The 25,812-nt window shown below is 44.0% G+C and overlaps 15 protein-coding genes and 1 non-coding gene across 16 annotated transcripts; 11 read left to right on the top strand and 5 right to left on the bottom strand.

Moving 5' to 3' along the window:
- Window positions 1–14: 14 nt before the first annotated feature.
- Window positions 15–10,349, top strand: HK407_01g01970 (FAT domain-containing protein; the record flags this gene model as incomplete). Its single annotated transcript, XM_060420197.1, has 1 exon — window positions 15–10,349. One exon carries the CDS (start codon window positions 15–17, stop codon window positions 10,347–10,349), a length of 10,335 nt encoding a protein of 3,444 aa, XP_060277759.1.
- A 70-nt stretch (window positions 10,350–10,419) lies between these two features.
- Window positions 10,420–11,490, top strand: HK407_01g01960 (uncharacterized protein; the record flags this gene model as incomplete). The annotated part of the gene is made up of 1 exon (XM_060420196.1): window positions 10,420–11,490. One exon carries the CDS (start codon window positions 10,420–10,422, stop codon window positions 11,488–11,490), a length of 1,071 nt encoding a protein of 356 aa, XP_060277758.1.
- A 104-nt stretch (window positions 11,491–11,594) lies between these two features.
- On the bottom strand, window positions 11,595–12,131 carry HK407_01g01950 (rRNA-processing protein FCF1; the record flags this gene model as incomplete). The annotated part of the gene is made up of 1 exon (XM_060420195.1): window positions 11,595–12,131. The coding sequence occupies one exon, from the start codon at window positions 12,129–12,131 to the stop codon at window positions 11,595–11,597; it is 537 nt and encodes a 178-aa protein (XP_060277757.1).
- Window positions 12,132–12,180: 49 nt separating this feature from the next.
- HK407_01g01940 (uncharacterized protein) lies at window positions 12,181–12,882 on the bottom strand (the record flags this gene model as incomplete). Its single annotated transcript, XM_060420194.1, has 1 exon — window positions 12,181–12,882. One exon carries the CDS (start codon window positions 12,880–12,882, stop codon window positions 12,181–12,183), a length of 702 nt encoding a protein of 233 aa, XP_060277756.1.
- Window positions 12,883–13,027: 145 nt separating this feature from the next.
- On the top strand, window positions 13,028–14,191 carry HK407_01g01930 (putative amino acid transporter; the record flags this gene model as incomplete). The annotated part of the gene is made up of 1 exon (XM_060420193.1): window positions 13,028–14,191. One exon carries the CDS (start codon window positions 13,028–13,030, stop codon window positions 14,189–14,191), a length of 1,164 nt encoding a protein of 387 aa, XP_060277755.1.
- A 165-nt stretch (window positions 14,192–14,356) lies between these two features.
- HK407_01g01920 (uncharacterized protein) lies at window positions 14,357–15,202 on the top strand (the record flags this gene model as incomplete). Its single annotated transcript, XM_060420192.1, has 1 exon — window positions 14,357–15,202. The coding sequence occupies one exon, from the start codon at window positions 14,357–14,359 to the stop codon at window positions 15,200–15,202; it is 846 nt and encodes a 281-aa protein (XP_060277754.1).
- Window positions 15,203–15,389: 187 nt separating this feature from the next.
- On the top strand, window positions 15,390–15,472 carry HK407_01g01910. Its single transcript has one exon. It is a non-coding gene; the product is annotated as a tRNA-Leu (tRNA).
- Window positions 15,473–15,594: 122 nt separating this feature from the next.
- On the bottom strand, window positions 15,595–16,245 carry HK407_01g01900 (putative ribosomal protein L1; the record flags this gene model as incomplete). The annotated part of the gene is made up of 1 exon (XM_060420191.1): window positions 15,595–16,245. The coding sequence occupies one exon, from the start codon at window positions 16,243–16,245 to the stop codon at window positions 15,595–15,597; it is 651 nt and encodes a 216-aa protein (XP_060277753.1).
- Window positions 16,246–16,490: 245 nt separating this feature from the next.
- HK407_01g01890 (uncharacterized protein) lies at window positions 16,491–17,330 on the bottom strand (the record flags this gene model as incomplete). The annotated part of the gene is made up of 1 exon (XM_060420190.1): window positions 16,491–17,330. The coding sequence occupies one exon, from the start codon at window positions 17,328–17,330 to the stop codon at window positions 16,491–16,493; it is 840 nt and encodes a 279-aa protein (XP_060277752.1).
- Window positions 17,331–17,661: 331 nt separating this feature from the next.
- Window positions 17,662–18,756, top strand: HK407_01g01880 (uncharacterized protein; the record flags this gene model as incomplete). The annotated part of the gene is made up of 1 exon (XM_060420189.1): window positions 17,662–18,756. One exon carries the CDS (start codon window positions 17,662–17,664, stop codon window positions 18,754–18,756), a length of 1,095 nt encoding a protein of 364 aa, XP_060277751.1.
- A 191-nt stretch (window positions 18,757–18,947) lies between these two features.
- On the top strand, window positions 18,948–21,026 carry HK407_01g01870 (serine/threonine-protein kinase; the record flags this gene model as incomplete). Its single annotated transcript, XM_060420188.1, has 1 exon — window positions 18,948–21,026. The coding sequence occupies one exon, from the start codon at window positions 18,948–18,950 to the stop codon at window positions 21,024–21,026; it is 2,079 nt and encodes a 692-aa protein (XP_060277750.1).
- Window positions 21,027–21,134: 108 nt separating this feature from the next.
- HK407_01g01860 (uncharacterized protein) lies at window positions 21,135–21,386 on the top strand (the record flags this gene model as incomplete). The annotated part of the gene is made up of 1 exon (XM_060420187.1): window positions 21,135–21,386. The coding sequence occupies one exon, from the start codon at window positions 21,135–21,137 to the stop codon at window positions 21,384–21,386; it is 252 nt and encodes an 83-aa protein (XP_060277749.1).
- A 92-nt stretch (window positions 21,387–21,478) lies between these two features.
- On the top strand, window positions 21,479–23,002 carry HK407_01g01850 (glucose-6-phosphate isomerase; the record flags this gene model as incomplete). Its single annotated transcript, XM_060420186.1, has 1 exon — window positions 21,479–23,002. One exon carries the CDS (start codon window positions 21,479–21,481, stop codon window positions 23,000–23,002), a length of 1,524 nt encoding a protein of 507 aa, XP_060277748.1.
- Window positions 23,003–23,154: 152 nt separating this feature from the next.
- HK407_01g01840 (uncharacterized protein) lies at window positions 23,155–23,856 on the top strand (the record flags this gene model as incomplete). Its single annotated transcript, XM_060420185.1, has 1 exon — window positions 23,155–23,856. The coding sequence occupies one exon, from the start codon at window positions 23,155–23,157 to the stop codon at window positions 23,854–23,856; it is 702 nt and encodes a 233-aa protein (XP_060277747.1).
- A 155-nt stretch (window positions 23,857–24,011) lies between these two features.
- Window positions 24,012–24,626, top strand: HK407_01g01830 (40S ribosomal protein S6; the record flags this gene model as incomplete). Its single annotated transcript, XM_060420184.1, has 1 exon — window positions 24,012–24,626. One exon carries the CDS (start codon window positions 24,012–24,014, stop codon window positions 24,624–24,626), a length of 615 nt encoding a protein of 204 aa, XP_060277746.1.
- A 197-nt stretch (window positions 24,627–24,823) lies between these two features.
- Window positions 24,824–25,762, bottom strand: HK407_01g01820 (RNA pseudouridylate synthase; the record flags this gene model as incomplete). The annotated part of the gene is made up of 1 exon (XM_060420183.1): window positions 24,824–25,762. One exon carries the CDS (start codon window positions 25,760–25,762, stop codon window positions 24,824–24,826), a length of 939 nt encoding a protein of 312 aa, XP_060277745.1.
- Between the last annotated feature and the right edge of the window lie 50 nt (window positions 25,763–25,812).

Below are 25,812 nucleotides of genomic sequence, written 5' to 3'. Positions count from 1 at the left end.
AGGAGCAGCCCATGATGATGGAGCTTTTTTTGGGTATTGAATCGAACGACATGAAGATACACAAGCTAAAGAAGTATGTCGAAAGCGAGGCATTTCTCAACGTGTGTTTCTTTCCACATGATTTTCTTGAGGGATTGGTTGTGTTTGCAATTGAGGTACTTGGAAGCGCAGAACCTGAAAAGAAGGCACCGTTTACATCGGGTGGAAACGAGGCACGGTACACTGTACTCAGGGTGTTGAATAAGTTTGTGCTTGGAAAGACGCATGGAACGGAGCTTGTGCAGCTGCTGCATGTGGCATTGAAGAACGACAATCTGCCAAACATGATTCTTGCGATGAAGCTACTGAGTTCGCTCAGTCGATCAGGAGTGGTATCTGGAGAGCTAGGGGACATTCATGCAGCAGTTATGCTTGGAGTAATGCACGATCTGTTTGGCAGCATTGACACCGGGGATGAGGAGCTGATTGAGATGTCTCTTTTTGCAATTGGCGAGATGTTTGACCATGTGCATGTGTTTTTTATGGGCGTAGGCCACTGCGAAATGAAACTCGAGCAGTTTCTTGCTAGGGCGTATCGGCATGTTAGGATTGCAATTGACAACCGACGATTTATGGACCTTGCAGCACGCAGAAGGGTGTTTTGTGTTGAGATGTGCTCTATGATATGTGGATTGCTGAAGCTTACGTGCGAGAATGCCTCAGTGCTGATGAGGATGGGGGCATACCAGATGCTTGTAGCAGATATCGCACTGGTGGGGATGGCGTACTGCCCACCTGAATGCCTAGAGATGCGAAGGGAGATATGCTACTTCTTTGGGAAGATATGTGCAGCAAGCAAGGATGCTTTTCTGCTTGCAATGGAGAAGGTTGACATGTTCTCGTTTCTGTTTTCTCCGGACATGCTTGGCTCTGGGATGAGTGGGCTCAGGATGTTTTTTGAACTATTTGGGCTGTTTAGGGATACGCTTAGTAAGTCCACGGGCATGGACTTTGCGATACGGGTGTCTGAGGTTGTTGTGACGGTTTGCTGCTCGGCTGAGAAAACATGCAATGAGATTGAGAACGAGCAGTGCAACGAGGGGATAGAAAGCAATGAATGGAAACTCCGAGTGCATATTGAGCTGATGAAGATGTGTTTGAAGGAGATGAACACGGTATTGAAGCATTTTGGAACAAGGATTGGGGATGCTGATGACATGAGCCCGGTGTATATCAGGAGTTTTTATGACCTAGACACGATATTTGCAGGTGTTTTCAGGGTTGTAGGGGTAATAAGCAAGCAATACAAGGAAGTGAGTGAGAAGAGGAAAGAAGGAGGTGTAGACGGAGCGGAGCGATCATGTGCAAGAATGCAGAATCTGAATGTGTGCAAGGAGAGCAGAGAATCGCTGAAAGAGATGGTGTTTTTGTTTGTGTGCTGCTTCAAGGAGGTGATAGGAAGGATCAGAATGGCTGAGAAAGCAGGAGGCATCGATAGGTTTTCGACCACAGAGATCCATGTGCTGCGTAGGATGTTTGAAAGGTCGTTTGGCGTGTTTTTGTGTGAGATTGACTGGAATGAGTATGTTGTGGGAGAGTTCTATTCGGTACTGGGCATGCTGTGGGAGAATGTTGCAATGGATATTTCGGAATGTTTTTGTGAGAGAAGCTTTGAGTTGTGGGTTAGGAGCGAGAGGTTTATTGGAGTGTGGAAGGCAGTATGTAAGAATGCGATTTTAGGCAATCCTGTTGTGTCGTATGGGTTGCGATGGATTCTTACAGAGCTTGGGAAGGGCGAGGCCGAGGGAATCAAGCGGGTTGTGAGGCATTTGGTGCTTTTTTTCAGCAACGATGCAAAAAAGATAAAGCGTACGAATGTGTTTCTGATGCACAAGATGATATCTGTTCTTATGACGAAGGATGTAAGGAACATGAGATGCTTTGAGATTCTGCTTGAGGTTTTTGAAGCATTCCGAGGGATACCTGAGAGCAGTGCGTTTTTCCAGAAGTATATTTTTGACAACTTTCATCGGATTGTTGAACACTTGATGCGACTCTATGACAGCCAGAAGAAGGAGATTTTTGTAAGGTTGATATTTGCACTACCAGTGAGTGTGAATCTTGTTGAGGCCGACATTCATGTTCTTGTGAGGCCGATTGAGAAGGGCATGGGGCTTGACATGGGCACGCGGATAAGGGCATTGTCTATTCTTGTGTATGTGCTTGATTTTTCGAAGCAGGAGAGGATTGCAGGGCTTGAAGATGTGTGGAGAAGGATTATTAAGGGTGTGTATGAAGGTCTGGGAGATGGAAGGACGTCGCTGTTGTGTTCGAAGATCCTAGGCAAGCTGAAAAGTTACCATAGGGTATTTATAGGGCATGGCGAAGGGGATGGAAGGAGTGTGAATGGAGACGTAATGCGAATGGTGGTTGGTGGAGATGTGCCATTGTGCAGTTTATTTTTTGAAGCCGTGGAGAAGCTCCGAGGAGGATATGAGTACAGAGAAATGGATTTTGGATCTGAAGGAGCGATTATAAGGTTTAGAAGAGTGTGCGGGAGGAAGATTGGAGAAGAGGAGCAAGGAATTGCGTTTAAGTTTGTTGCAAGAATGCTGTATGGTATGATTGGAATAGATGCAGTGAAAAAGAAAAAGGTGATATGCAACTTGAGGGAGATTGTCAGGGAGACAAGCAATTCAGAAGTTGCTGTGCTGAATGTATTAGAGCATGTATACACGGGAATGGTTGGGAATGATATGAGACTGTTGGGCATGGGGATTGATATGCAATGCATGTATGATGGGATTCTTGGGCTTTTTAACTGCTACGGAACAAGCCATGAGGAGGATGCACAAGGGCTCTTACACAGTATATATGGGCTGGGGTTTATTAACAAGATTGTGATGTTTTACAAGGGAAGGGATGAACGGATAAGCATGCTACCTGAATGCGAGGTGCTGCTTGATGCACTTGCTGAGTCTTTTGGGGATGTTGGGAGCAAGATGCCGTTTATGGTGTTTTTGGTGATGGTGCAGCGAGGATATGAAATGATTGGAAGGAAGAGTGAAGGGTTTTGGAATGAGTTTTACGGAAGCATGTTTCTGAAGCTTGAAGGGCTGTGCAAGCTATCTGACGAGAGGAGCAAGGAGGCAGGGATGAATGGAATGCTGTGTTTAGCAGCAGTGATGCCGGTAAGGGAGATGGTACGACTAAGGATGTGTGGGAAGATGTTTTCGAGTGTGTATGGGCACTTTATACCGCCTGTGGCAGATGACTATGAAGTGCCATTGAAGCTTGTGGTTTTTATACTGAGGTACAAGTATGGAATGGTGAGGAGATGTGCAAGGCTGGAAGGCCTGGGAAATGATGATGCAGAGGGAGAGCTTGGGGTATTTGTTGGTAGGTTGTATGATGTGAATAGAAGAGTGGTTGAGTTTTCTAAGCGAGTGCTTTTGGAGGTGATGAAGAATGAAGCGCCAGGGATACTTTGCAGGCACAAGGGAGCGATATTTAAGTTTCTGAAAAGCGAGTATGTGATTTGGAGCCGGACGATGATGGTGAGGCATCTCGAGGTGTTTGTGTTTTGCGTAGTGAATGGAGGAGAGATATTTGATGAGTCTGAGATGAGATACCTGATTGGCAAGTTTATTGACAACGCGATGCATAATGAAGAACTGAAGGAGATTGAAGGAGCATATAATGGGCATGGTGATGCTGCGAAAGTTGCAGCAAGAGGATGTGAGTGTGAGAGGAGTGGAGGAGACGAGATTGTTGAGATTAGGGGGATAGCGAGGAGTGTGAGTGAATTGAGTGCAAGGGACTATATAGAGATGTGCATAGAGGGGTTACCTGAAGTGAGGTGTAGCAGATGCATGCAGTGGATTTACACAAACGAAGATGCATGGCCAAATCAGTTTGCGAACGAAGGAAACGAGCTGATGTATTGGATGAATGAGTTTTACATGATAGTGATCAAGTACTCGAAGAATGCGGAGGAGATAAGGAAGGGGATGGAGTATGTGATGAAGCATGCGAATGGAGATATGACTGAGTGCATAAAAATGATGTATTTGCAGAGGCCTATTGATGTAAGGAAGATGCTGCTTGAGCAAGTGGAGGCAAGGATGAATGAAAGGCATGATTACAAGGTGATTGGCCTGCTTGTTGGAATGTACAATGTGTTTGAGATGCCGGATGACTCGAGGATTACGATGTTGGCTATAAAGGCACTGAATGAGATGCGAACATCAAAGGATTTTCTGGTGATGATGCATGATGAAAGGAATTTGGTGTTTTTTAAGGCGCTTGAGCTTGGGCTTCTGCTGAAAGGGCAGGAGCCGGTGTATAGCGAGATATTGGAAGCATATGTGGCATTGGATGGATATGGGAAGGAGTATGCAACGAAAGCATATGCAAAGATTGTGGCAAGTGTGGGAAGGCTTGGGGCGCAATTTATTGGATGTATGATTCGAAGGATACATGAGTCGGCAGTGTATGAGCTATGTGTGAGCCTGTGCAAGGAATCGGATGACTTCAGTAGGATAATGGCTGAGATGAAGAACATGATTGCAGAGAGGATTTCGCAAGCATATTTCCGAATGGAAGGAGTGCGTTTGTTTGATGGGAAGGTGTTTTTGAATGCATACAAGTTGCTTTGTTTGATAGGATACGAGATGAGAACTATTGATGTGCAAGTGATTCTTGGGATGTATTCTGAGATGAGGAGTAAAGCGAAAGGAGGATATGAGATACGAAGGCTTATAGGAAGGTGTATTGGAGAGTTCTGTGCGGAGGATTTTGAGATGCTGTTTAAGGTTGATCCTTGGCTTGTGATGATTGACGGGATTGATCCTGGATGTTTCAGCGGCAAGCTGAGTCCATCAACACTTAAGTGTATGTTGAGAAGTGTTGACAAGAGGGACAAGGAGAAGGTTGTGAAGCTTGTGGAGTGTTTTGGAGATAACAAGCACATGCTGGTTGAGCTTTTTGTTGGGTTGAAGATAAGGAGCGAGGAGCTTTTGAAGTATTCTCGAGAGAATATTCAGAATGTGAATTTGAGGGGGGTGTTGCTGTATTATCTGTGTACTTTTGAGGCAAGCAGCATGTATTTTGAGATGCTATTTAAGATGCCTTATCAGGACCGAAGGTATACGGTGTATTGCTTGGAAAGGCTTGTTGACGCGGCAGGAGCGGGGGTGTTTGAAGAGATAGTGCTGGTTGTGCTGAGGTCTGAGGTACGATCGAAGACGAGCGGATGGATATTGTTTCCACTGATGATGTCGAGGCCCGAGCTGATTAGCAAAAGAATAGGAATGGAGCTTATTGGGGTGATATGCAAGCTGATTAAGTCTAATGTGCGATCGCAGGTAAGGATTGGATTTAGGCTGTTTAAGGTGTTGTATGATAGGTACTGTGAGTGGAAAGAGGCGAATGAAGGAGAGGCATACTGTGAAGAAGGAATGATGAATGTGTATACTATGATGTTTGTTGGCTATGTGAGTTCTGACAAGGATTATGTTGATGAAATGATTGCAGGATGCAAGCTGAGGTTGAATTTTGGGCTTTTGAGTTTGGAGCCTGAGAAGGTGAATACAGAAAAGATGATGAAGGCGGTTGAAGAGGAGATGCAAGGAGAGAAGTGTGAAGAGTATAAGATGGATGTGATCAGGGCTGTGCTGGAAGTTATTCCGTTGAGTGTTTGGATGAGCGGAGAGGTTATGGCAGGAACTATGCAACGAATAGTGAAAGGAAAGATGATGAATTATAAAGAGATGTGTATGCATCTTGAAGATGAGGAGGTCAAGTATGCAGGAACAAGCTTGTATAGTCTGATGAGTGTATTGTGCGATAGGATGGATGTGGATGAGAGCGAGGATGTGGAGGGCGACTTGATGAGTTGTTTGCTGATTGTTAAGTTTTTGATTGCAGAGTATGGCAAAAACAAAAGTGCGAAGTATTTTGGATGGATAGAGCAAGGGATTGAAAGGATAACTTATGAGCTGTGTGAAATGGAAGGGATGGAGAGTGTGGTTTGTGAGATGTGTTCGATGCTTATGGAAGCACTTGGAAGCGAGCTGCTGGATGTTGAGATGATAAGTAGCAAGGTGTGTTTTATGATGCCTGACCTGAGGATACCGCTTTCAAGGAAGATGGAGATGCTTGGGCAGCTTTCTGCAAAGGGGTGTGATGAAGATGTTGTAGGGATGCTGGCATTATCTGTTGTGAATAGGTACAAGTATTGTGGAGTTTGTGTAGGAGACGAGGCGCATGTGTTTTTTATGAAGGGATTGTGCTCCAGAAGTAAGGAACTAAGACGAGGATGCATTGATTTGCTGAATGCGATACTTCCTCGGAATGAGAGCTTAAGAGTTAGATGGCTGTTGAATGTGGATTGGAAGGAATGCAGAATGGTTGAGTATGTATTTCTGGTGATGATGATGTATTCGCATGATGATGTTAGGATTGTTGTAAGGAAGTGCGGTGGCTATGGAATAGGAGATGTGAGTGTATGGAGGATGGATCAAGTGGAGGATGAGCTAAGACTGAGTATTGGAAATATGGAAGATGTTCTGCAAAACGGGATTGAGGGAATTGATGTGTATGGCGACCGGATGAGTGTTGATGAGATTGCGGATGCCTTTTACAGTATGCAGGATGCTGTAAGAAATGTGTTGCCTGATGTTCTGAAGAGAGCGATATGTAGGATGGAGAAGATGGATTATAGGGAGGTGTTTGGAGAGTTTGTTGGGTTTATTGAGCAAATGGCAAGCATGCCTCGTGTGGTAGAAGGGTTTCTGCAAGGGTTTGAGTGTATCCTGAGGTATGCAAAAGATGAGTGCAAGGATGAGTTTGATAGGATGGTTGAGAGGTTTGCAGGAGGAGATGGATGGTATGGGATACTGGAGTATGCTGGCGAGAATCAGAGGATAAGGATTTATGAAAGACTTTTGGATGAGGATAGGATGCTTGGGATGTGGCGCAGCGTGTGTGTTTTTCCTGAAACGATGCAAGGAAGCTTTTTACAGCAGATTGGAAAGACTAGAGATGCACAGGTGAAGTATGAGGAAGTACAGAAGAAGGCAAGTGATCGCAAGATATCGTTTGAAAAGGAGGAGTATGGCGAGTGGCAGAAGAGATGGGTTGAGTGTGCAAAGGAATTGCAGCAATGGGATGTGTGCTATGAATATGGAATGCATGTTAAGGATTATGAGCTTGGAAAGGAGTGCCTATGGCACATGTGTGATTTTAGCAATCAGGGAGCATTGGAAAAGTTTAATGGGCTTGTGTGTGCAGGATCTGGGTTTGAGCAGAGACTTTACGAGGCGTTTGGGGATTTTTTTTTGAATATGTCGCTTGAGAAGATCCGAGGATGCATTTCTGATGGGATTAGGGAGATTCGAAGGTATCCAGCATGTTCTGTGATCGGATCGAAGCTGCTGATGCATTTGCAGATTATGATTGAGATGATTGAATTTGAGCCGATGCTGAGCAGCAAAGCGGATGGAGAGACATTGACATCGGTTTTGTTCAGATGGAAGGACAAGGAGCCATGCGTGCTTGATGGGATTGGAATATGGGGAATGTTTAAAGCATGGAGAGTGCATGCATATTCGAAGCTTGGGGCGCCTGACAGAATGCAGGTGGATAACAAGGCAGCTGCAAGGGGGCATGTAGGAATACAGCATCCAGGTATAAAGGTCGGAGGCAATGATAATGGAATGAAAGTACGAAGGGAGATTGCAAGCAGAGCAGTGAATGAGATGGCGAAGGTACTGAATGCATTTTCTAAAGCTGCGATTGTCGATGGATACTGCGATGTGGCGTTATTTCAATTGAGGGAGGTGTTTGACTTGAGTAGCATTAAGGTGTGTGATGCGTTTGAGAAGGTTGTGCATGAGCTTGTATGCCTGCTTGGTAAGGGCGAATACAAGATGGGGCTTGACCAATGCAATCTGACGAATATCCAGTATTTCAATGATTTGCAGTGCTCAGCATTGATTGGGATGAAGGGGACGTTCTGTGAGAAGATGGGCAAGGCTTCTGAAGCAGAGAAGTTTTACCTACAGTCTGTACAGGTGTGCAATGTGTTTGGGGAAAGTTGGCTTGCATGGGGAAGGTTTTTGATGAATAAGGCGGAGAAGGAGGAGTGCGTAGTGTATGAGGAGAGTTTTTTTGCGATGCTGCAGGGTGTTATATACAGCGACGGAAAGAATGCACGCAAAGGGATACTGAAGCTACTGAGGATGCTGAAGAAAGATGGAAGGATATGTGAAGAAGGTCTGCTTGAGAAGATACTGTGCGAAGCAGACATGTCGAGATTTATTTATTTTGTACCTCAGCTTATTGATCTTCTGAGCAGAAGAGAAGTGGGGGTTGCCGAGATGATACTTGTTAAGGTAGCGCAGGAGTATGCGCAGGCAGTGATACGGCCGTTGAAGCTGTGCAGGGAGAGGCTGAGGATGCGTATATATCCTAGGAAGTCTGAGAATGAGTTTATGATGCAAATGAACAAATTGAAAATGAGGTCGGTGAATGGGAATGAAAGATGTTGTGATGTTGAGAAGAAGAGGCATCATGATGTTTTTCTGGAGAATGTGATGCGGGTGTACAACCAGGTGAAGAATAGGAGATATGGAAGGGAGCTTTGGAAGATACAGTGCTATGTTTATGAATCGTTCCACTCGTGCAGATTTAAGGAGGAGGATCTGGTTTATGAGGAGATAGAGAAGATTTTGAACAATGCAGTGCAGCATGTGATAGGCAGAAGGGCGCCGAGTGCGATTGATCAGGTGAGTGTTCTTAATGAGATGATATCGCATGTATCGCTTTGTGGAGTTGGAAAGGAGCTGAAGGAAGAGGTGATGTCATGTGTTTTCAGGATGAGAAGCCTGTGCCCTCTTGAGAAGATATGTGATCTGGTTGAGTTTAGAAGCAAGCTGAAGAGGGTTGTTGAAGAATCGTTTTGCAAGAATGACAGGCTTGGAGAAGCGGGGATCAATATGATGCTACACAGGTCTGTGCACGAGCATCGGATGTTTGAGCAGTATTGCGAGATAAGGAGCAACTACAAGCGTTTGGTGGGTATTGAGATGTTTGAGCCCAGATGGAGCTATTTGCATAGGAAAATGATTGGCAGAAGCAGGATTCATGTGAGAGGAAGCGATGGGCGGTTATACAGATATGAGATACGAAAAGTGAAGGGGGGTAATGGAAGAGAGCTGGTTGTGCCACAGATGTCGTTGATGGTAAATGAGGTAGTAAGCGAGCATGTGAGGCTTCGAAGGAAAGAAGCGGAGCTGAAGCTGTTTGTGCCTGTGATGATGTGTGAAGATCTTGCTGTTGAGTGTGTTAAGGAGCCTGTGTATGAGATGAGCGATGTGTATGGAAGGATGCTGAATGGATATGGAATGTGTGTGGACGAGTGTGTACTGTTGTGTTTGAACCACTTTGCAGCATTGTATGAAGTGGATGAGAAGGAGAGTGATGTGGTTGGAAGGAGGTATGATCTTAAGGACAGGACGCTGAGAAGAGTGACTAGGGATGTTGCTAGCAAAGATGCAATGTGTGAGTGCCCAAATATAAGGAAGGAAGGATGTATACAGCATGAAGAAGTGCATGCAAACATAGAGAATGAAATGAAAGCAGTGATATGTGGGCAAAAAGAAAGGTATGCATTGAATATAGCACTGAAGGAAGCATCATGTCTAGGATGTGGAGAAGAAGGGATAGATATTGAGCCATGCACCTACAGATATGATGTTACCAAGCATCGGAAGCAAGAAGCATATGAGAAGATGTACAATACATTTAAAGACAAGAGTTGCATTGAGGAGTATTTCAAGAATGAGTATAAGAGCTATGGGAAGTATTTTTGGATGAAGGACAGGATGCTTGTGAGCTATTCGATGAATACGGCATTTATGTATTTGCTCTCGATTACGGAAAGAGATGTAAAGAAGCTTGTAGTTACTAAGGAGTCGGGGTGCTTTATGAGCAGAATGGTGTGTAATGATGCGCATGAAGTGCTGAGTAGAAGGAGAATGGAGGAAGGGGTGATAAGCCCGGGATATCAGAAGTTCTTTGGAAGAGAGGGGATAGAAGGAACGCTGCTGTCTGTTATGTATCACTTTGCAGAGGTGCTGAATGAAGAAGACTGGTATGAGGATGTATTGAAAGTTTTGGGAAGCGGAGTGATTGAGGATTGTACAGAAGAGATGGAGGAGAATATTTGTAAAGAAGGAGTGGAGAAGGTGAAGTATGTGGTTGGCAAAGGAGAAGATGGAACCTATAATGTTATACCGATGGTTAGCAAATGGATGGATATTTCTAAGCTTGGGCAAGTAGATCCGAGATGGATTGCATGGCTTTGATGATGCTGCCTGGCAGACGTATGTGTATTATATGTATTAAATTGTTTGATTTTATGCAGGATGTCGGTAGATGATGAAAAGTAAGCGTGCAGAGAGACCCATGGATACTGTTTTAGTCAAATTAGTTGATAGGATGCATCCGGAGATTGAGCATGATGCTCTGCATGTTGAGAGGAGCTTTACGGCAGAAGATATCAAAAGATATCTGAAAGCAGTACTTGGAATGGAAGGTAAGTACAGACTGTATATTGAGGGAGTGCCGTTTGAAGGAAGTGTTGATAGCAGGATAACAGATAGAGGGCTTGAGATTGAGAAAGGAGTGGCTGTTGAGTATGAGATTGATGATCAAAGCACGCCGGATGTGTGTGTTGATCTTGAAGACACAGTGATGTTTCTGAAAGTTGTTGGTGAGGATTCAAAGATATGGTGTTGCACCTATAGCGGGATGTTGAGGATGTACTCGTGTGTTGAGAGGGCGATTTCACTGATAGCAACAACTGAATGCCGTGGAGTAAGAGGAATGGCAATTGGAGATAGAATGCTAGCATATGACTGCGGCGGAAAGATTGTTGGTGTTGATGATGCAAAAGTGTTGCTTGAGATTGTAGGAGATGTGACAAGTATGTCATTCAAAGGAGATATGATTTGCATTGGGACATATCAAGGAGAGTGCTATGTGCATGGCCAGGAGCTTAAGAAAGTGAATGAGTTCAAGACCAAGGTTGTATTTACGTCAGTAAGTGAGGAGGCTGTAGAGTTTGTGTCTATGGATGGGGATATGTATCAATGGTGCTTGAGCGGAGAGTGCAAGAAAACCAAGCTTGGCCATAATGTTACGGCAGCAGACATGAAAGGGCAAACAAAGGTTTTTGGAACATCGTCGTCAGAAATGCTGGTTGTGAGCAATAACGAAAAGTCCGTTGTAAAGACAAGAATTAGATTCAGCACTGCAGTGGCAATAGGAAGCCAGGGCATAGTAGCACAAGCATCACAATACACAATCTCTATTATAAACACAGCCAGCGGAGATGAGATGCGAAAGATCGTTGTAGATAAGTGCATTGCGGGCATTGGATGGGTAGAAAACATGCTGATTGTAGCATGTGGATCTACCATCCGTGGGTATTTTATACATTATTGACATAAACCTGACATTTAATAGAATTATTTCTGTAATGCTTCGATAGCAGTTTCGTTGCTGAGACATATTATTACTTAACTGTTTTACCGTTGCTTTGGTAACAATTAGAATAATGTTGGAAGAGCAAGCCTTTCGACAAAGCATCTCTGTCCTCTGTATGTTACCAGCGGAACCCCTGGAATGGCTCGTATTCGTTGCTTCAGAGCAGTGTCTGATGTTGCAACAATATAGCATCTGTGAGCAGATACTCTGTTTAAAATGCAGTCGTCTGCATATGTGCCTTTATGATTGCATTCTAGCCTCTGCACCTTGCCGTCCCTCATGAGCGAGAGCGCCACTCTGAACGGCCTGCCTAGTTTTTCCAGCTCTCCAATAACACACTCTGTAACACACATCCTGATGCTTCCATTCACAGCCTTCATCAGTTGTTGCTCTATGTCCTGTTTCTTCCTTATGCAGTCATTGATGAAGTTCGTATCCACTATAATTCTGTATGGAGGCCTAAACACATGGTTGAGCAGAAACACGTCTGTGTTTCTTGGATTCTCCTCTGTTTCTATGTCTTGCTTGACCACCTCCGGCTTCTTCCTTTTCATTACATTTATGACTTTTTTGCTCTTTACTGCATGCTTTACTGCCATTGCCCTTCCATAATCATATTTATTTCAATGTTTCAAATAGCTCGCCAAGCTAATGCTCATGCTCATACACCGGTTCGAAGTGGCTATGTGCATAGAGTATCGAGATGCTTTCCCTGTGATCTGCATATGTGTCGATACCGTCCTTTCCAACATCCACAATCTTAATTGCTATTGGTATGCTGTTTGAAAGAGCACATATCTCGATGCATCCTGCATGCTTGAAAAACGGATCTACATGTGTTGAGCAGTATTGATCAACACCCATGTCTGGAATGTACAGTTGGTAAACGTCAGAATTACTCTTCAGCTCTGCCGATACAACAAGCCTCAGATACGCCACACAGTCATACCATGTATACAGTGGAACGTCTTCCACTTTCACCGTGCCGTCCATAACGTCCTTCAGCACCTCAACAAACGTTTCATGGAAGCCTGAAAACCCTAGCTGCTCAATCCCACATGCAGTAAATCTTGAATTTATCCGATCAAATACACTTACCAGTGTTCCAAACAGCTGGTTTTCAGCACACACAAGATCGGCAAGTGCCACTGCATATGAAATATACAGGCAATTGCCGTCACGGATGCATTCTCTGAATTGGTTGTGTGTATGCATTATTCGTTGCATCCTGGCACATGTTTCTGGGTCTGTGAAGCATCTGTGCAGAGATAAACTCTTCTTAATGCTTGTTGCAGGCTCAACAGATGTGCTTGAGTCATCGATCTGATTGGGCTGCGCATCTCCTTGCATCAGAAGGGGTGGAACACAGCATTCTATTGAACAGTACTGCGTATCAGAATTCGATCTCTGCCATATGTGTGGCATTTATTTATGCGAATGTTGATGCACTGGCCATGCATGGCTGATTTATGTGTTTCGCCCAGACCCATCAGATATGAAAAAAAACGAGCTAAGGAAGGAAAGCATTTCGATATTCATTAATCTCATAAAAACAACCATAGGATCCGGGATCTTGAGATATCCGTTTCTGTTTAAGATGTATGGCCCGTGGTACACAATAGTCTTGACACTGATTTCTGCACTAGCGTCTCTTTTTGGGCTATGGATGTACATCGATTTGAACGACTTCTATGGATTGGACAATTCGATGTCCACAATTGCTAGATACATATACCCGCCACTGCAGAATATTGTGAATATTACTGTGTCTGTAAAGTGTTTTCTTGTTTGCATTGCGTATCTTGTTTTGCTGAAAAACAATGTGCCTAGAACAGTGAGTGCGATATTTGGGATGCAGGACGAGTATCCTAATCTGTGTATTTTCGTAATAGCTGTGTGTATTTTCCCGTTTGTTGTGATGCACCGGATAGACAAGCTGAGATACACGTCGCTGTTTGGATTGGTTGCTGTGATGGCCCTTGTGGCTTCATCGATTGCTATGTATGCCAAATCAGGCGATGTAGTAGCGATGCAGCACACAGCCACCAGCAATGGCAAGTTGTTTGGAGAGCTTGGAAGCTTTGTATTTGGATTTACATGCCACCAGAACATCTTTTCTGTTCAGAACGAAATGAAAACCAACAACAAGACAGCACTCAAGCTCACTACGTTTCTTGTCCTGGGCACGGCATCTCTTACATATATAGTATTTGGGCTTGCAAGCTACCTAGCACTTGGAGATTCAATGAAGGAAAACTTTTTTGAGAATCTTCCGGATAGAATAAGGAACACAGTGGCTGTTTTCTATTTCTTTGTTGTTATGATGTCGATTCCGTTGCAGACACATCCATGTAGAACATATTTTCTGAATCTGTTTGGAGCAAAGTACTCTGCCGAAAGGAAGTACAGGCACCTGAGGTTTGTTACCAGTTTGTTTATAATAGCTGTAGCACTGATAGCTGCAATGAGTGTAAGCAAGATGGAGAGGCTGTGCGAGGTCATAGGCGGATCGTTTTCAGCATTGATGTGCTTTGGATTTGCATCTGTGTATCACTTCATGGCATTCAAGCACCGAGGGATTGAGATTAGGAAGATTATGCCGCTTTTTGTTCTTTTGTATGGAATGGCTGCGTTTGCCTCGCTCTTTGCTCATCCATGATGATATGCCTGAGCATTGATTTATTTGTATTTGTGCATGGAGTGGAGAGCAGGCTGTTGAGTACAGGAGTATGAATCTGTTGAATAGTGCTAGTCATGGAGATGCATTTGATTGATGAGATGTGCACACTGATTGAGCGAAAATAGATACCGTAAGCTGAAACATATGTCTCAGAATGTGTCGGAAAGTATAAATTTTCGATATTGTGTGTTTGCAGTGATGAGAGGGACTTTTGTGGTGCCAATCTTATTGAGCCAGATGATGTGTAAGGTATACGATACAGGATATTCTTCATTTGAGCCTGTTGTTGATGAGGCAGCACTGAATAATGTGGGAATCCCGTTCCTGACCGGGCCTTCACAGAGTGGAATTAATATGCTGAAGGACCCTATGATGGTGGATATCTACGGCAGCTATGACAAGTATGGCGGGTATCCACCATCAGCAGGTATGAATGCAGTGAATCCGATTGCAAACATGGAAGGAGTGTTTTTTGACAATCTGTATAAATCCATGGCACCCATAATAGCGCATTTTAGTGATAAGATTGGGCAGTTCCGTACGTGGTATCAATCTGTTGAAGTTATAATGAGCAGCGACATGAGAAGAGAGATTGTTTCTAGTATGTATGCAATTCATCACAAAGAAAACGACAATGAGCTGGAGGAGTTCTGGGCAATGATTCTTGGGCAGCTGCTGTTGAATACAATGCCTTCGTTGAATGAGGATTTTAACAAGCTAAAGCTGATGGTGAATGTAGAAAGGGCAGAGGGAAATGATGACAAGTATGAGTTTAATGAGCTTCTGAAGGCACAGACCGAGAACGATGTGGAGTATGTCAAGGAATCAGGATTGGTTATGACGAACCTTGAGCTTGGGATATCGAAGTATGGCATGAAGATATTCACTGATGTTGTGGAGCCGTTTTTGAACTCAGCAGTTGATTTCAAGAGGTTGAAGAGAAGAATGGAAAACATGGTGGGAACATCCAAAAGCTTAATAATAAACTGACTGTTTCTGTTAATGCTGTATTGTGTTATGTGTTACTAGTAGTGTGATGAGGGATGCAGTGTAAGATGCTAGTGATTAGTGATCTTTCGCTGGTATATTGCACATGGATATGCTGAATGGCAGCTAAAGAATTGTGCTGTTGGCCCGAGGCTGATATTGGCAAACGATATGTGTGGGTGTTGTCTTCGGTGACGTGGCCGAGCGGTCGAAGGCGGCAGACTTAAGATCTGCTATCGTATGATGTCGTGGGTTCGAACCCCACCGTCACCATACCGTTTTGGGCATTCAATTTTATTATTTCTACACTGGGCAATCGACTCTGCTCAGCACTACAGGACTCATAAATCAAACCCCATGATCTGGTTGTATTACACCACAAAAGATAAAACGATTTAATAAAGCGTTATTGGGCTTGCTTGGTTCGTCTTAATCAGCACCCCATCGAGGCTCTGCAGCCCCTTCTTCAGATACGAAAGAAGCAGTCCCATCCCACACTTGATGTTTTCATATACGTGTTCAGAGTCCATGCCAGTATGCCCCACTGGAAATGAAGTAACTGCAAAGTCCTTGATTCTCAACTTGTACGACTTCTTTGCCTGCTCAAACACTTTCGAAACATCATCATCATTCTTCATTATGTACGGAGTCTTTCCACATCTAAGAATGTTCTTCAGCTGGTATACCTTCTGGTATCCAGGACATAGTATAAAGTACTTGTTCGTTTTAAACAGCCTTTCACGAACAGATTTCTTGTTATCTGCACTGATCTCATCAATCAGCACACACGGTATTCCTTTCTCAGTACATTCCTTCATGTGTGCCTCGTCGGCAATCACAACCACCTTGTCCGCCCTTCTCACCTTGTATGGAAAAGCCATGTCCTTCGAGACCTTGTTGTCCTTCTTGGCATCATATCCCTTGAGATTCACCTGTATCTGTATAGTGTCTACCTTCTCCTTGCATCCAGTCTTCAGACGCTCAATCACTCCAACTATCCTCTTGACCTCAAGAAATGCTAGCTGATCGTCCTGCTTGTGAATCATTAGCCCCTGCCGAGCAAAAAAATTTAAAACTTTTCTTTACTACACTTTACTATGGCTTGCAACATAATTGCAAATACCTCGGCAATACTGTCCATAAATACTGCATGCTTTTACACATTAGGCTCATACAGTAAATACAATATGCATAGCATACTCAATAGCCAAGTCCATTTACAATCTCCACATGCACATTGCAGAGATGCGAGTGCCAACAAATAAGCAATTACATATTAGATTCAAAATGATTATGTGTAGCTACAGTGAACCTTATAGTGCTGAAGCATATTGTCCTTTCTTGAAAATCGTTTGTTACAGTCTCTGTTCAGGCACTTAAAAGGTCGTAATCTAGTATGAACAATATAATGCCGCTTGATTCTACTTACAGTAGGCAGCTCCATTGTGCATCCTTCATACGGGCAGATGTACATTTTGGTTCCGTTTCTTGCCTTGTATGCGAACATGGATGTTTCAAAATCAGCAAAACATTCAATTTTGTCGTCAGTCGAGCCTAGTGTTTCCGTAGATGCATGCTTATATTCCTTTTCCTCAAACACGGGTTTTTGCATGTGCTCAGCAATGTTTATTTCGCCCAGCACTTCTCTCTTTCTCCTCCTGATTTCCATTTTCTTTTCATTTAGGCCTTTGCTAATCTCCATGTACTGGCTGATTCGTTCGCCAATGATGTTTTGCATTTCTATCTCGGCTTGAATGATCAAATACTGCAAGGATATCAGGTTTTCATCCGCCTCTGCACTATCATTCCGATTGTAGGTGCTTTCGTTGCTGTATTGCTTTGTGGCCGTGCTGCCTTTGGTTGTTGTATCCGTGCTTGAGGCATTACAAAAGCTATACTTTTGTAGGCTTGCTACAGAGCTGTGCTTGATTGCTTTACAGTGTAGCATGCATACCTCTGTGCATGATGAATTCGGCTGAACATCCGCACAACCTTGTCTCATATTGCTTGCTATTCTTGTTGAATATGTACCAGCTCTGCCTCTTCTTGTGCATTGCTGGCGATTGTTACATTGCGAATCCTCAGAAGAGCTGCTCGAATCAAGCCCAAAGTCTGCTCTGCAACCGAGCATGCTGATACATGTACTACCGCTTATATCTTCCCGCTACTTATTGTAAAGGAGAGTACCTCCTTATGCCATCAACCAATCAATCATGCTGGTCTGCTCGTGAATGCATGGCAAATCTATCATGATGATTATATATGCATGCATAATGCTTTTGACACAGACACCAACATCCATTTGATACATAAGTGCATCTTAGAGCAGTAATTTGTACAGTAAGCAGTGTTGTCCTTGGTCAAGTGCGTTTCGTTATTAGTGGTCTATAGAACTCAACTTGCTCAGATACTGCTTGCTTCCTGGTACTGTTTGTAAGACCGCAGGCACTCAATTGGAAAGCATGATGTATTTTTTTTTGTCTGAGGCCTCGTTGATGAAGTTCTCTATAGCAGACCAGAAAAAGAAGTATGCAACAAAAGAGGATATCGCAGATGTTTTGAAACGGATTGAAGATGACATCGAAGAGCTTGTTGAAGTGGATCTTTCGGGCAACTGCTTTTCTGAAGAGGCCATGGAGGAGATCTGCAAGGTGCTTACGAATGCAAGATGCCTACGCGTTATCAATCTGTCGAGTGTGTTTCTGCTTCTTGGCAAGGAGAGACTGTGCCACAACCTTGCGCTTCTTTCGAAGATGCTGAGGAAGCACTGCATACAAAAGATCGACCTGAGCGACAACGCAATAGGATCTGAATTTCCTGAGGAATTCGGAATGTTTATTTCTGAGGCAAGAAGTCTTGTGCATCTGAAGATGAACAACTGTGGGCTTGGGGAGATCGGAGGAAATAGACTTGGAAGATATATGAAGAGCATTGAGGACAAGGGCAAGCTCGAGGTGGTTGACATTGCGCAGAACAGGTTTTTTGTTTTTCCAAAGGAGTTACGAGAGGCGCTTGAGGAGTTTGATGGGATAAAGGAGCTGAGGATCCAGTACAACACGATTGAGGAGGTGACGATGCTGAGCCTTCTGAATGGATTAGAAAAGCATGTGCTTGAGGTGCTTGACATGAGAGACAACTTTTTGTCTGAAGAGGGATCAAAAAGACTGGGTGAGTTGTACTGCGGATGGTACATGAAGGAACTACGGGTTGGGGACTGTATGATGAGAAATAGCGGAGTCAAGAGGTTTTTAGAGGAAGCAAGCAAGAAGTTTGTGCCGATGTGTCTTCCTGGTGAATACACAGGAAGGAGTGGGGTTGTTCTGGATCTGTCATACAATGAGTTTGAGCAGGATGCAATGGATGCTTTGTGTGAATTCTGCAGGATAAATGCTGTGAAGGAGTTGATAGTGTTTGGAAACTACTATGAAGATGCTAGCAAGGCGATTGAGGTGGTGAATGAGCATGGTGGAAAGGTGATAGCAAGCGAGGGACGGGACGATGCATCAGACGCTGATGAAATAGCAGAGTCGTTGATAGAGAAGGTGGCGAAGCTGTAGACAATATTGATGTTTGTTCACTAGCGATGCTTGGCATGGACGGTCTGTTTGTGTGTTTATGCATGCATCCTTAGTGCTATGAAATAAAGGAAGATTGGATAATTGTTTTGAAGTTTGTATGATAGACGCTTGAATGTTTGGAAGGAAGATAAAAAGAAAATCCATGCTGGGGTGGGAGGAGCAGTTTCTGGATGAATTGTAGAGAAATTGAAGAAGCAGAGAAGGATCTATTTGAAGGGGTTGTTATTGATGCAGAGAGGATTGTGGCCAATCGCGGAGTGGAGATTGGAAACGGCGTGCATGAGAAGGATAGAGAGGCGCCCGGGAGATACAAGAGGCTGCAAGCGATTCTCGGGGAGGGATCGTTTAAGAAGGTTTACAAGGCGATTGATCAGGAGGAAGGAAAGGAGGTTGCTTGGAACGAGATAAAGATGGGGGGGAGGGCATGCGATGGCAAAGAACGGGTGCTGTTTGCAAACGAGATAGGGCTGCTAAAGTCTATTTCGCATCCAAACATCTTGAAGATATTTGACTACTGGTTTACAGCAGACAGTTTTATATTTATTACCGAGCTAATGAGTGGGGGAACACTCAGACAGTATATATCTGAGATTGGAGATCTGTATGTGAAGCTGATTAAGAAATGGGGGAGGCACATACTTGAAGGGTTGGTGTACATGCACAGCCAAGACCCGCCGATTATCCATAGAGACATTAAGTGTGAGAACATCTTTGTGAATGCCGCGCTTGGGGAGGTGAAGATTGGAGATCTTGGTGTTGCAAAGGAGCGAAGGATGAAGCGATACACGGTTGTTGGAACGCCTCAGTTTATGGCAAGGGAGATGTTTGAAGGAGAGGGATATGGAGAGAAGATTGATGTGTATGCATTTGGAATGTGCTTGATTGAGATGGCCACAGGGACATATCCGTACAAGGAGTTTAACAGTGCAGCAGAGGTGTATAAGGCGATTATACAAGGGGTTCCGCCCGTTGTGCTAAGCTCGATCAATGACGTGTGCCTGAGGAATCTGATTATGAACTGTTTGGTTTCTGAGAAGGACCGGCTGCGTAGTGTGGACTGCCTGAGGCACCATTTTTTCAGTGCAAGCAATACATGCAATGGAGAGTGTATTCCGTCTGAGTGTATGTCTGGCGTTCCTCTTACTGCGCCTGCAAGCGACATGGAGATAAGCTTTTTGTCATTTAAGGACGAGGTGATTACGTTCCAGCTGTTTTTCATGAGCATGGCAAGGTTTATTAAGTTTGACTATGACTTGAATAAGGATACCGTTGAAGATGTTGCAAATGAGATGCTTGAGGAGGATGTGGTGTCTGAGGAGCAGAGGGAAGCGCTTGTAACACTACTTTCGAAAGGACTTGAGAATGCGAAGTCGAAATACTTGAGGCGTGGCGAAGAGAGGGATGAGGAAAAGAGCGAGGAGCGGGCTATTGAGGAAGGGATTAGGCAGATGGAAGTGGATGCTATGAAGGAGAAGAGCGGCGTTAGGAATGACTTTAACAAGATAGGTGATAGAGAGATGAGCACAGAAGATGCAGAGTCTATGTCTGAGATGGATGTGAAGCCAAATGAGTGTGAAGGGACTGGCAGGAAAGAAGAGCTGGGTGGTTGTGACACAAGGGTTGGGAATATATGCAAGTCGCCTCTGAACTCACCTGAGATGCTTGGGAATGTGGATGGAGGAATATCTGATGAGCAGCGAAGGATTGCGATTATTAAGTGTTTTGACGGGTTGGAGTGTCCTAGCAAGAAGTATGACAACGATGTAGTGATTGAAGAGTTTGCAATTGATGTGTCTGTTGCAACGAAGAGATCACCTGAAACGGCAGGCAACTGGATAAAAGTGTTTAAGTCGAATGACATTGACACTGTTTTTGAGCTGAAGATTCTTGTGGATGAAGACTGGGACAAGCTTGACCTTACAGTGTTTTCTAGCAGAGCAATGAAGAACATTCTGTATGGAATTGACAAGATTCCACTGAGGGAGAAGCAGCTTCCGACAAGCACGGCTACCAAGGACTATGATGGAGAGATGGGGATTAGGGAGTTTCTTGAAGAGGTTGCATCGCAGGTTGGAAAGGAGAAGTGTGTGTCTGTATGGGAAAGCAAGCTATTGGCGCAGGACATACGAACGGTTGAGGAGTTGAGGTCGTTGTACCAGGACGATTGGGATAGACTGGGACTGTCTGTGTATTCGTGCAGAGTGATTAAGAATGTTATTTTTAAGAAGGGAAAAATTGTGTGTTGCTGAAGGATACGAATTCAAATGATAATAAAGTAAGATGAGTTTTTATAGGATTGGCAATGTAACAAGATGTATAGTATTGTATATGACTGTGTGCAGTATTAGGCGGAGTAGATGAGGATGATTATGATTATACTGCCCATGGAAGAAAGGTCTGGTGGATATGACATTGTGCAAACACCAAATGGAATACTGGTGAGCGATCTGCCTGGGAAGATGGAGTTGGATAAGCCGTTTGAGATAGATGGACAAGTGTATGTGTGTGAGAAGTACGGAGAGGAGGTTATGGCAGTGAGTGAGGTTGAAAATGGAAGGAGCAAAATGCCGACGAAGTGCAGGAGCTTCTATGTTGTCCGAAGACTATGATTGAGTATGAATGCACCAATGCAGTAGTTGTCAAATGTTCCAAGCACATGTGTTTCATTTCTTGCAAGATAAGGAGGATGCGGTGGATGGGCATGGAGACAAGGATTGAGGAGCTGTTTGAGAAGGATAAGCACAGAGCGGATAAGATGAGCAAGACCGTTGATGTTGGATGTGAGTATTTGCATTATGACTTTTCGAAGACACACCTTACGGACGAGACTATTGAGAAGTATTTGAGAAGGATGAGTGGAATCGAAGGCAAGATTGAAGCAATGTTTTGCGGTGAAAATATCAATTTTACAGAGAACAGAAAGGTTCTTCACGTGCTTCTTAGGGACAAAGAGATTCTGGACATGATTGAGAATGGCAGTAGTGCAAAGCTGGATGGAGACAGGCAGATGGTTCATGAAGAGCTGATGAAAATGAAGCAGTTTGTGAATGACTTTGAGCAAGGAAAGATTTGCGGAGCCACTGGAAAAAGACTGGAGGCGGTTGTGAATATAGGCATTGGGGGGAGTGATCTTGGGCCTAGAATGGTATGTAGTGCGCTGAAGCGATATGGCATGAAGGGAGTTACAGCGCATTTTATTTCGAATGTGGATGCATCGGACACGATTGAGGTTTTCGATAGCATTGATGCAGAGAAGGCACTGTTTATAGTTGTAAGCAAGACGTTTACAACGATTGAGACTATTCAGAACATGGAGCTTGCAATGAGATACATGGAGCAGCGACTGAAGCGAAGCAGGGAAGAGATTGCAAGCAGACATTTTATTGCAATTAGCTCGAATGTGGACGAGGTCAGTCGATATGGAATTCAGCAGGTGTTTTCGATGTGGGACTTTGTCGGGGGGAGATTTTCATTATGGTCTGCTGTTGGGATGTCTATAGCGCTATATGTTGGGTTTGATGGATTTCTGGAGATGCTACGAGGAGGGAGCATGGTTGATGAGGAGTTCAGAAAGGAAAAGGGATGGCAGAATGCAGAGATTATGCACGCAATAGTTGAGATGTTCTATTCTGAAAATGGATACGACAACAAGTGCATTGTCCCGTATGATCGGTACATGGAGAAGTTTTACTTGTATTTGCAGCAGGCAGAGATGGAGAGCAATGGAAAGCCGTCCACGAGCAACGACACAGGAATGATAGTGTGGGGAGGAGTGGGAACGAATAGCCAGCACTCGTTTTTTCAGCTGCTGCATCAGGGCACAAGGAAGGTTCTGTGTGAGTTTTTGATGCCTCTGAGGCCTCTGCATAACGAGAGAAGGTATCATGAAATAGTTGTGTCTAACTGTGTGGCACAAAGCAGGGCATTGATGGTTGGCCAGAAAAGCGAGCAAAAGGAGAAGTGTTTTGAAGGCAACCGGCCAACAATAACGATATGCTACTCGAAGCTTACGCCAAGAACACTTGGAGCGATGATAGCGCACTATGAGCACAAGATATTTGTTCAGGGAGTGTGCTGGGGAATCAACTCGTTTGATCAATTCGGGGTTACACTGGGAAAGGAAATAGCGACTAATGTGTGTGATGCGATACGAAGCAGACAGACTGAGAAGTATGATGGATCTACAAACAAGATTCTGGATCATGTTTCCAAGAGTGCCGAGTAGTTGGCATTGCGTTGAAGACGTGTGTTGGTAGTTGATTAAAGCACAGTTTTGCTTTCTTTATTGTTGTATTTTTGTACTGTTGTACTGTTGTATTGTTCTTGCAGTGTAATGCAGTGGATGCATGATTATTGAGAAGGGACATGGCCCTGTGGATGCTTTCGTTCAAGAGCAGAATGAAGACGTTTGCGGGATGGCCCAGGGACTATGGAGTTGCAACACCTGAGAGGCTGTGCATTGCAGGGTTTATTTGTGTATCTGCCGAGAATGAGTGTTTGACTGTTCAGTGTGTGTACTGTAAGAAAACACTTGAGTGCTGGGAGGCAACAGATGTGCCTGCGAAGGAGCATTATGCACACATGAAGACATGCCCGTTGTTTAATATGTGCAAGATTGGCAGCAGGCTTGCGATGTTTGCGGAGCAGGATACTAAGGATGCCAAGCTGCTAGCAAAGAATGGATTTGTGAGGTATGATCTTGGAGATGAGCCATATGTGTTCTGCTATGTATGCGGGTCTTCAGACACAAGCCATGTGTGTAAAAGGGCGAGGAGGAGTGTTTATGATCCTTTGAAGATGCCCACTGTGTTTTTCTACAAACTGATTGAGGGAGAGTACATCAAGGAGGTTATAGAGTGTTTGGAGTCGAGTGTGTATGTTCCGAACAGGCTACAGGGATTGGCTAAGATGCTGGTGAATGGGATGGGGATGAAGGCTGCATTGACGATGAGTGTTGGAGATGCGATAAGTGGATTTATAGGAAAGGTGATGCAAGAAATGAACAGGATGATGGTTAGAGACATGAAAGAGATTCTTGACGCAGGGCATAAGGTTGAAGGGAGCGAGCTACTGGAATGACTTGGCGCATGAATATGGTGAGCCTTGGCAGATGCATATGTGGGTTGTAAAGGCAATTTTTTCACAATTAGGAAGCCCCTTAACATGAAGGTAGGTGATTTAGAAAGAGCTAATTTTAGTTGAACATAGCTTATCCGACAAATGGAACACAGAAGATGTTTGAGATTGACAGGAAGCAGTCGATCAAGTTGTATGACAAGAAGATAGGAGATCAGTTTGATGGAGGAGTGATAGGGCCTGAGTTTGAAGGAGCAATAGTTGAGATAACAGGAGGAGATGACAACCAAGGGTTTCCTATGGTAAAGGACCATCTGACAAAGAACAGGCTGCGACTACTTCTGTCTAAGGGGGATGTGGGCTACAGATGCAGGAGAAAAGGAACCAGGAAGCGCAAGAGCGTGAGGGGATCGATAGTATCTGAAGAGACGTGTGTGCTGAACTTGATTATTATCCAAGCAGGAGAGAAGGAGATAGACGGGCTTACGAATGTGGTCTGTGATGTCACACATCTTCCGCGCAGGGTAGACAAGCTCAGGAAGCTTTTCAATGTTCCCAAAACTGAGGAGAATGTATCGAAGTACATCATGAACATGCTGAGAGCTGAATGTGGTGGAGACATAAAGAAGGTTCCTCAGATCAGAAGCAACGAGAAGATACTGAAGAGGAAGAAGGAGAAGATACAAGAAGGAGCAAGGATCAGAGCAGAGCGAAGAAAGATTTTGGAGGAGGAAAGGGCAGCTTATCTCAAGAAATACTTCAATAAAGCTTGATTTATTTTCTTATTGGTATTACTTATTATGGTATTTTTGTAAAGCTTATATGTAGATGCAGTGATGAACCATACAAGATAATGTGTTAGCCTATACTAATAGCATTAGATCTGTGTTTGATGTATGGTGTGAATGTGAAATGTATAGTGGGTGCGTGATATGCATGAACTGGCTGCAACAGTATTCGTGCATGAGAGCTACAGGTCACACCATTCAGGGATCTGTGCAACATACTCTGTGCCGTTGTAAATGTATTTCCAAGCATGGAGGCAAATGTGATGATCTCTGATGATGAATGAACGGTTGTTCTTTCCTTTGCAGTTTCTTATTATGCATTCGTATTTCTTTTTATCTTCAAACTCATCTATGCTTGCATTGCATTCGCTGCTGTGTAAACTACTCGGAAGCTCTCCAGATCCATAAATAACATCATTTACAATCGGAAACCCAATGCTTTGGAGATGGATTCTAATCTGATGTGTACGCCCAGTAACTGGTCTACACTCAACTATCGAATGCCCATCTGCATATCTTAGCCTTCTGAACATTGTCAGGCATTCCTTTCCATTTTCGCCCACACGTCTATATCGTCCAGATATACATTCTATTTTTTTGTCAACAGTCACTTCGTCCGGAAACATTCCACACACTTTAGCAAGATATACCTTTTCTGCCGCCTTGATTGCATCTAAGCACTTAGTATGGCTTTCAAACGCTATTATCAAAACGCCAGATACAGGCATATCCAGCCTATTCACGCATGCAACCTTCGAATCTCCAAACAGCGCCCTTGTGATCGAATACTCTCGATACCCACCTGTTGGATGGCATGGAATTCCTGCTGGCTTGTTAACCACCACGTACTCTTTTTCTTTCTTGATCACATTGATGCATGGAATGGGAGGCTCATGGATGTGAACAGTGTGCTGGAGCACGTCGTTTGGTCTTATTGTCGCCGATGAATCAACAATCTTGCCATTGATGGTTATCACTCCACACTCCAATGCCTGCAAAAAGTACTCCCTTGAACGTGTTCTGAATTCGTGCTCAAGAACGTCCAGGAGCGGTTTGTTGCACCATCTCTCCTTTGCGTTTGTCCTGTATGTGAAGAAATATTCAGCACCATCAGCTGCCATGATATTATATGGGCGGTACATAAGTACTCATTTGTCAGGAAGTAAACACA

Source organism: Ordospora pajunii (genome assembly GCF_021821965.1).
Source record: "Ordospora pajunii strain FI-F-10 chromosome Unknown Cg_01, whole genome shotgun sequence".
Lineage (NCBI taxonomy): Eukaryota > Fungi > Microsporidia > Ordosporidae > Ordospora > Ordospora pajunii.
This window is presented reverse-complemented; position numbering and strand designations above follow the sequence as displayed.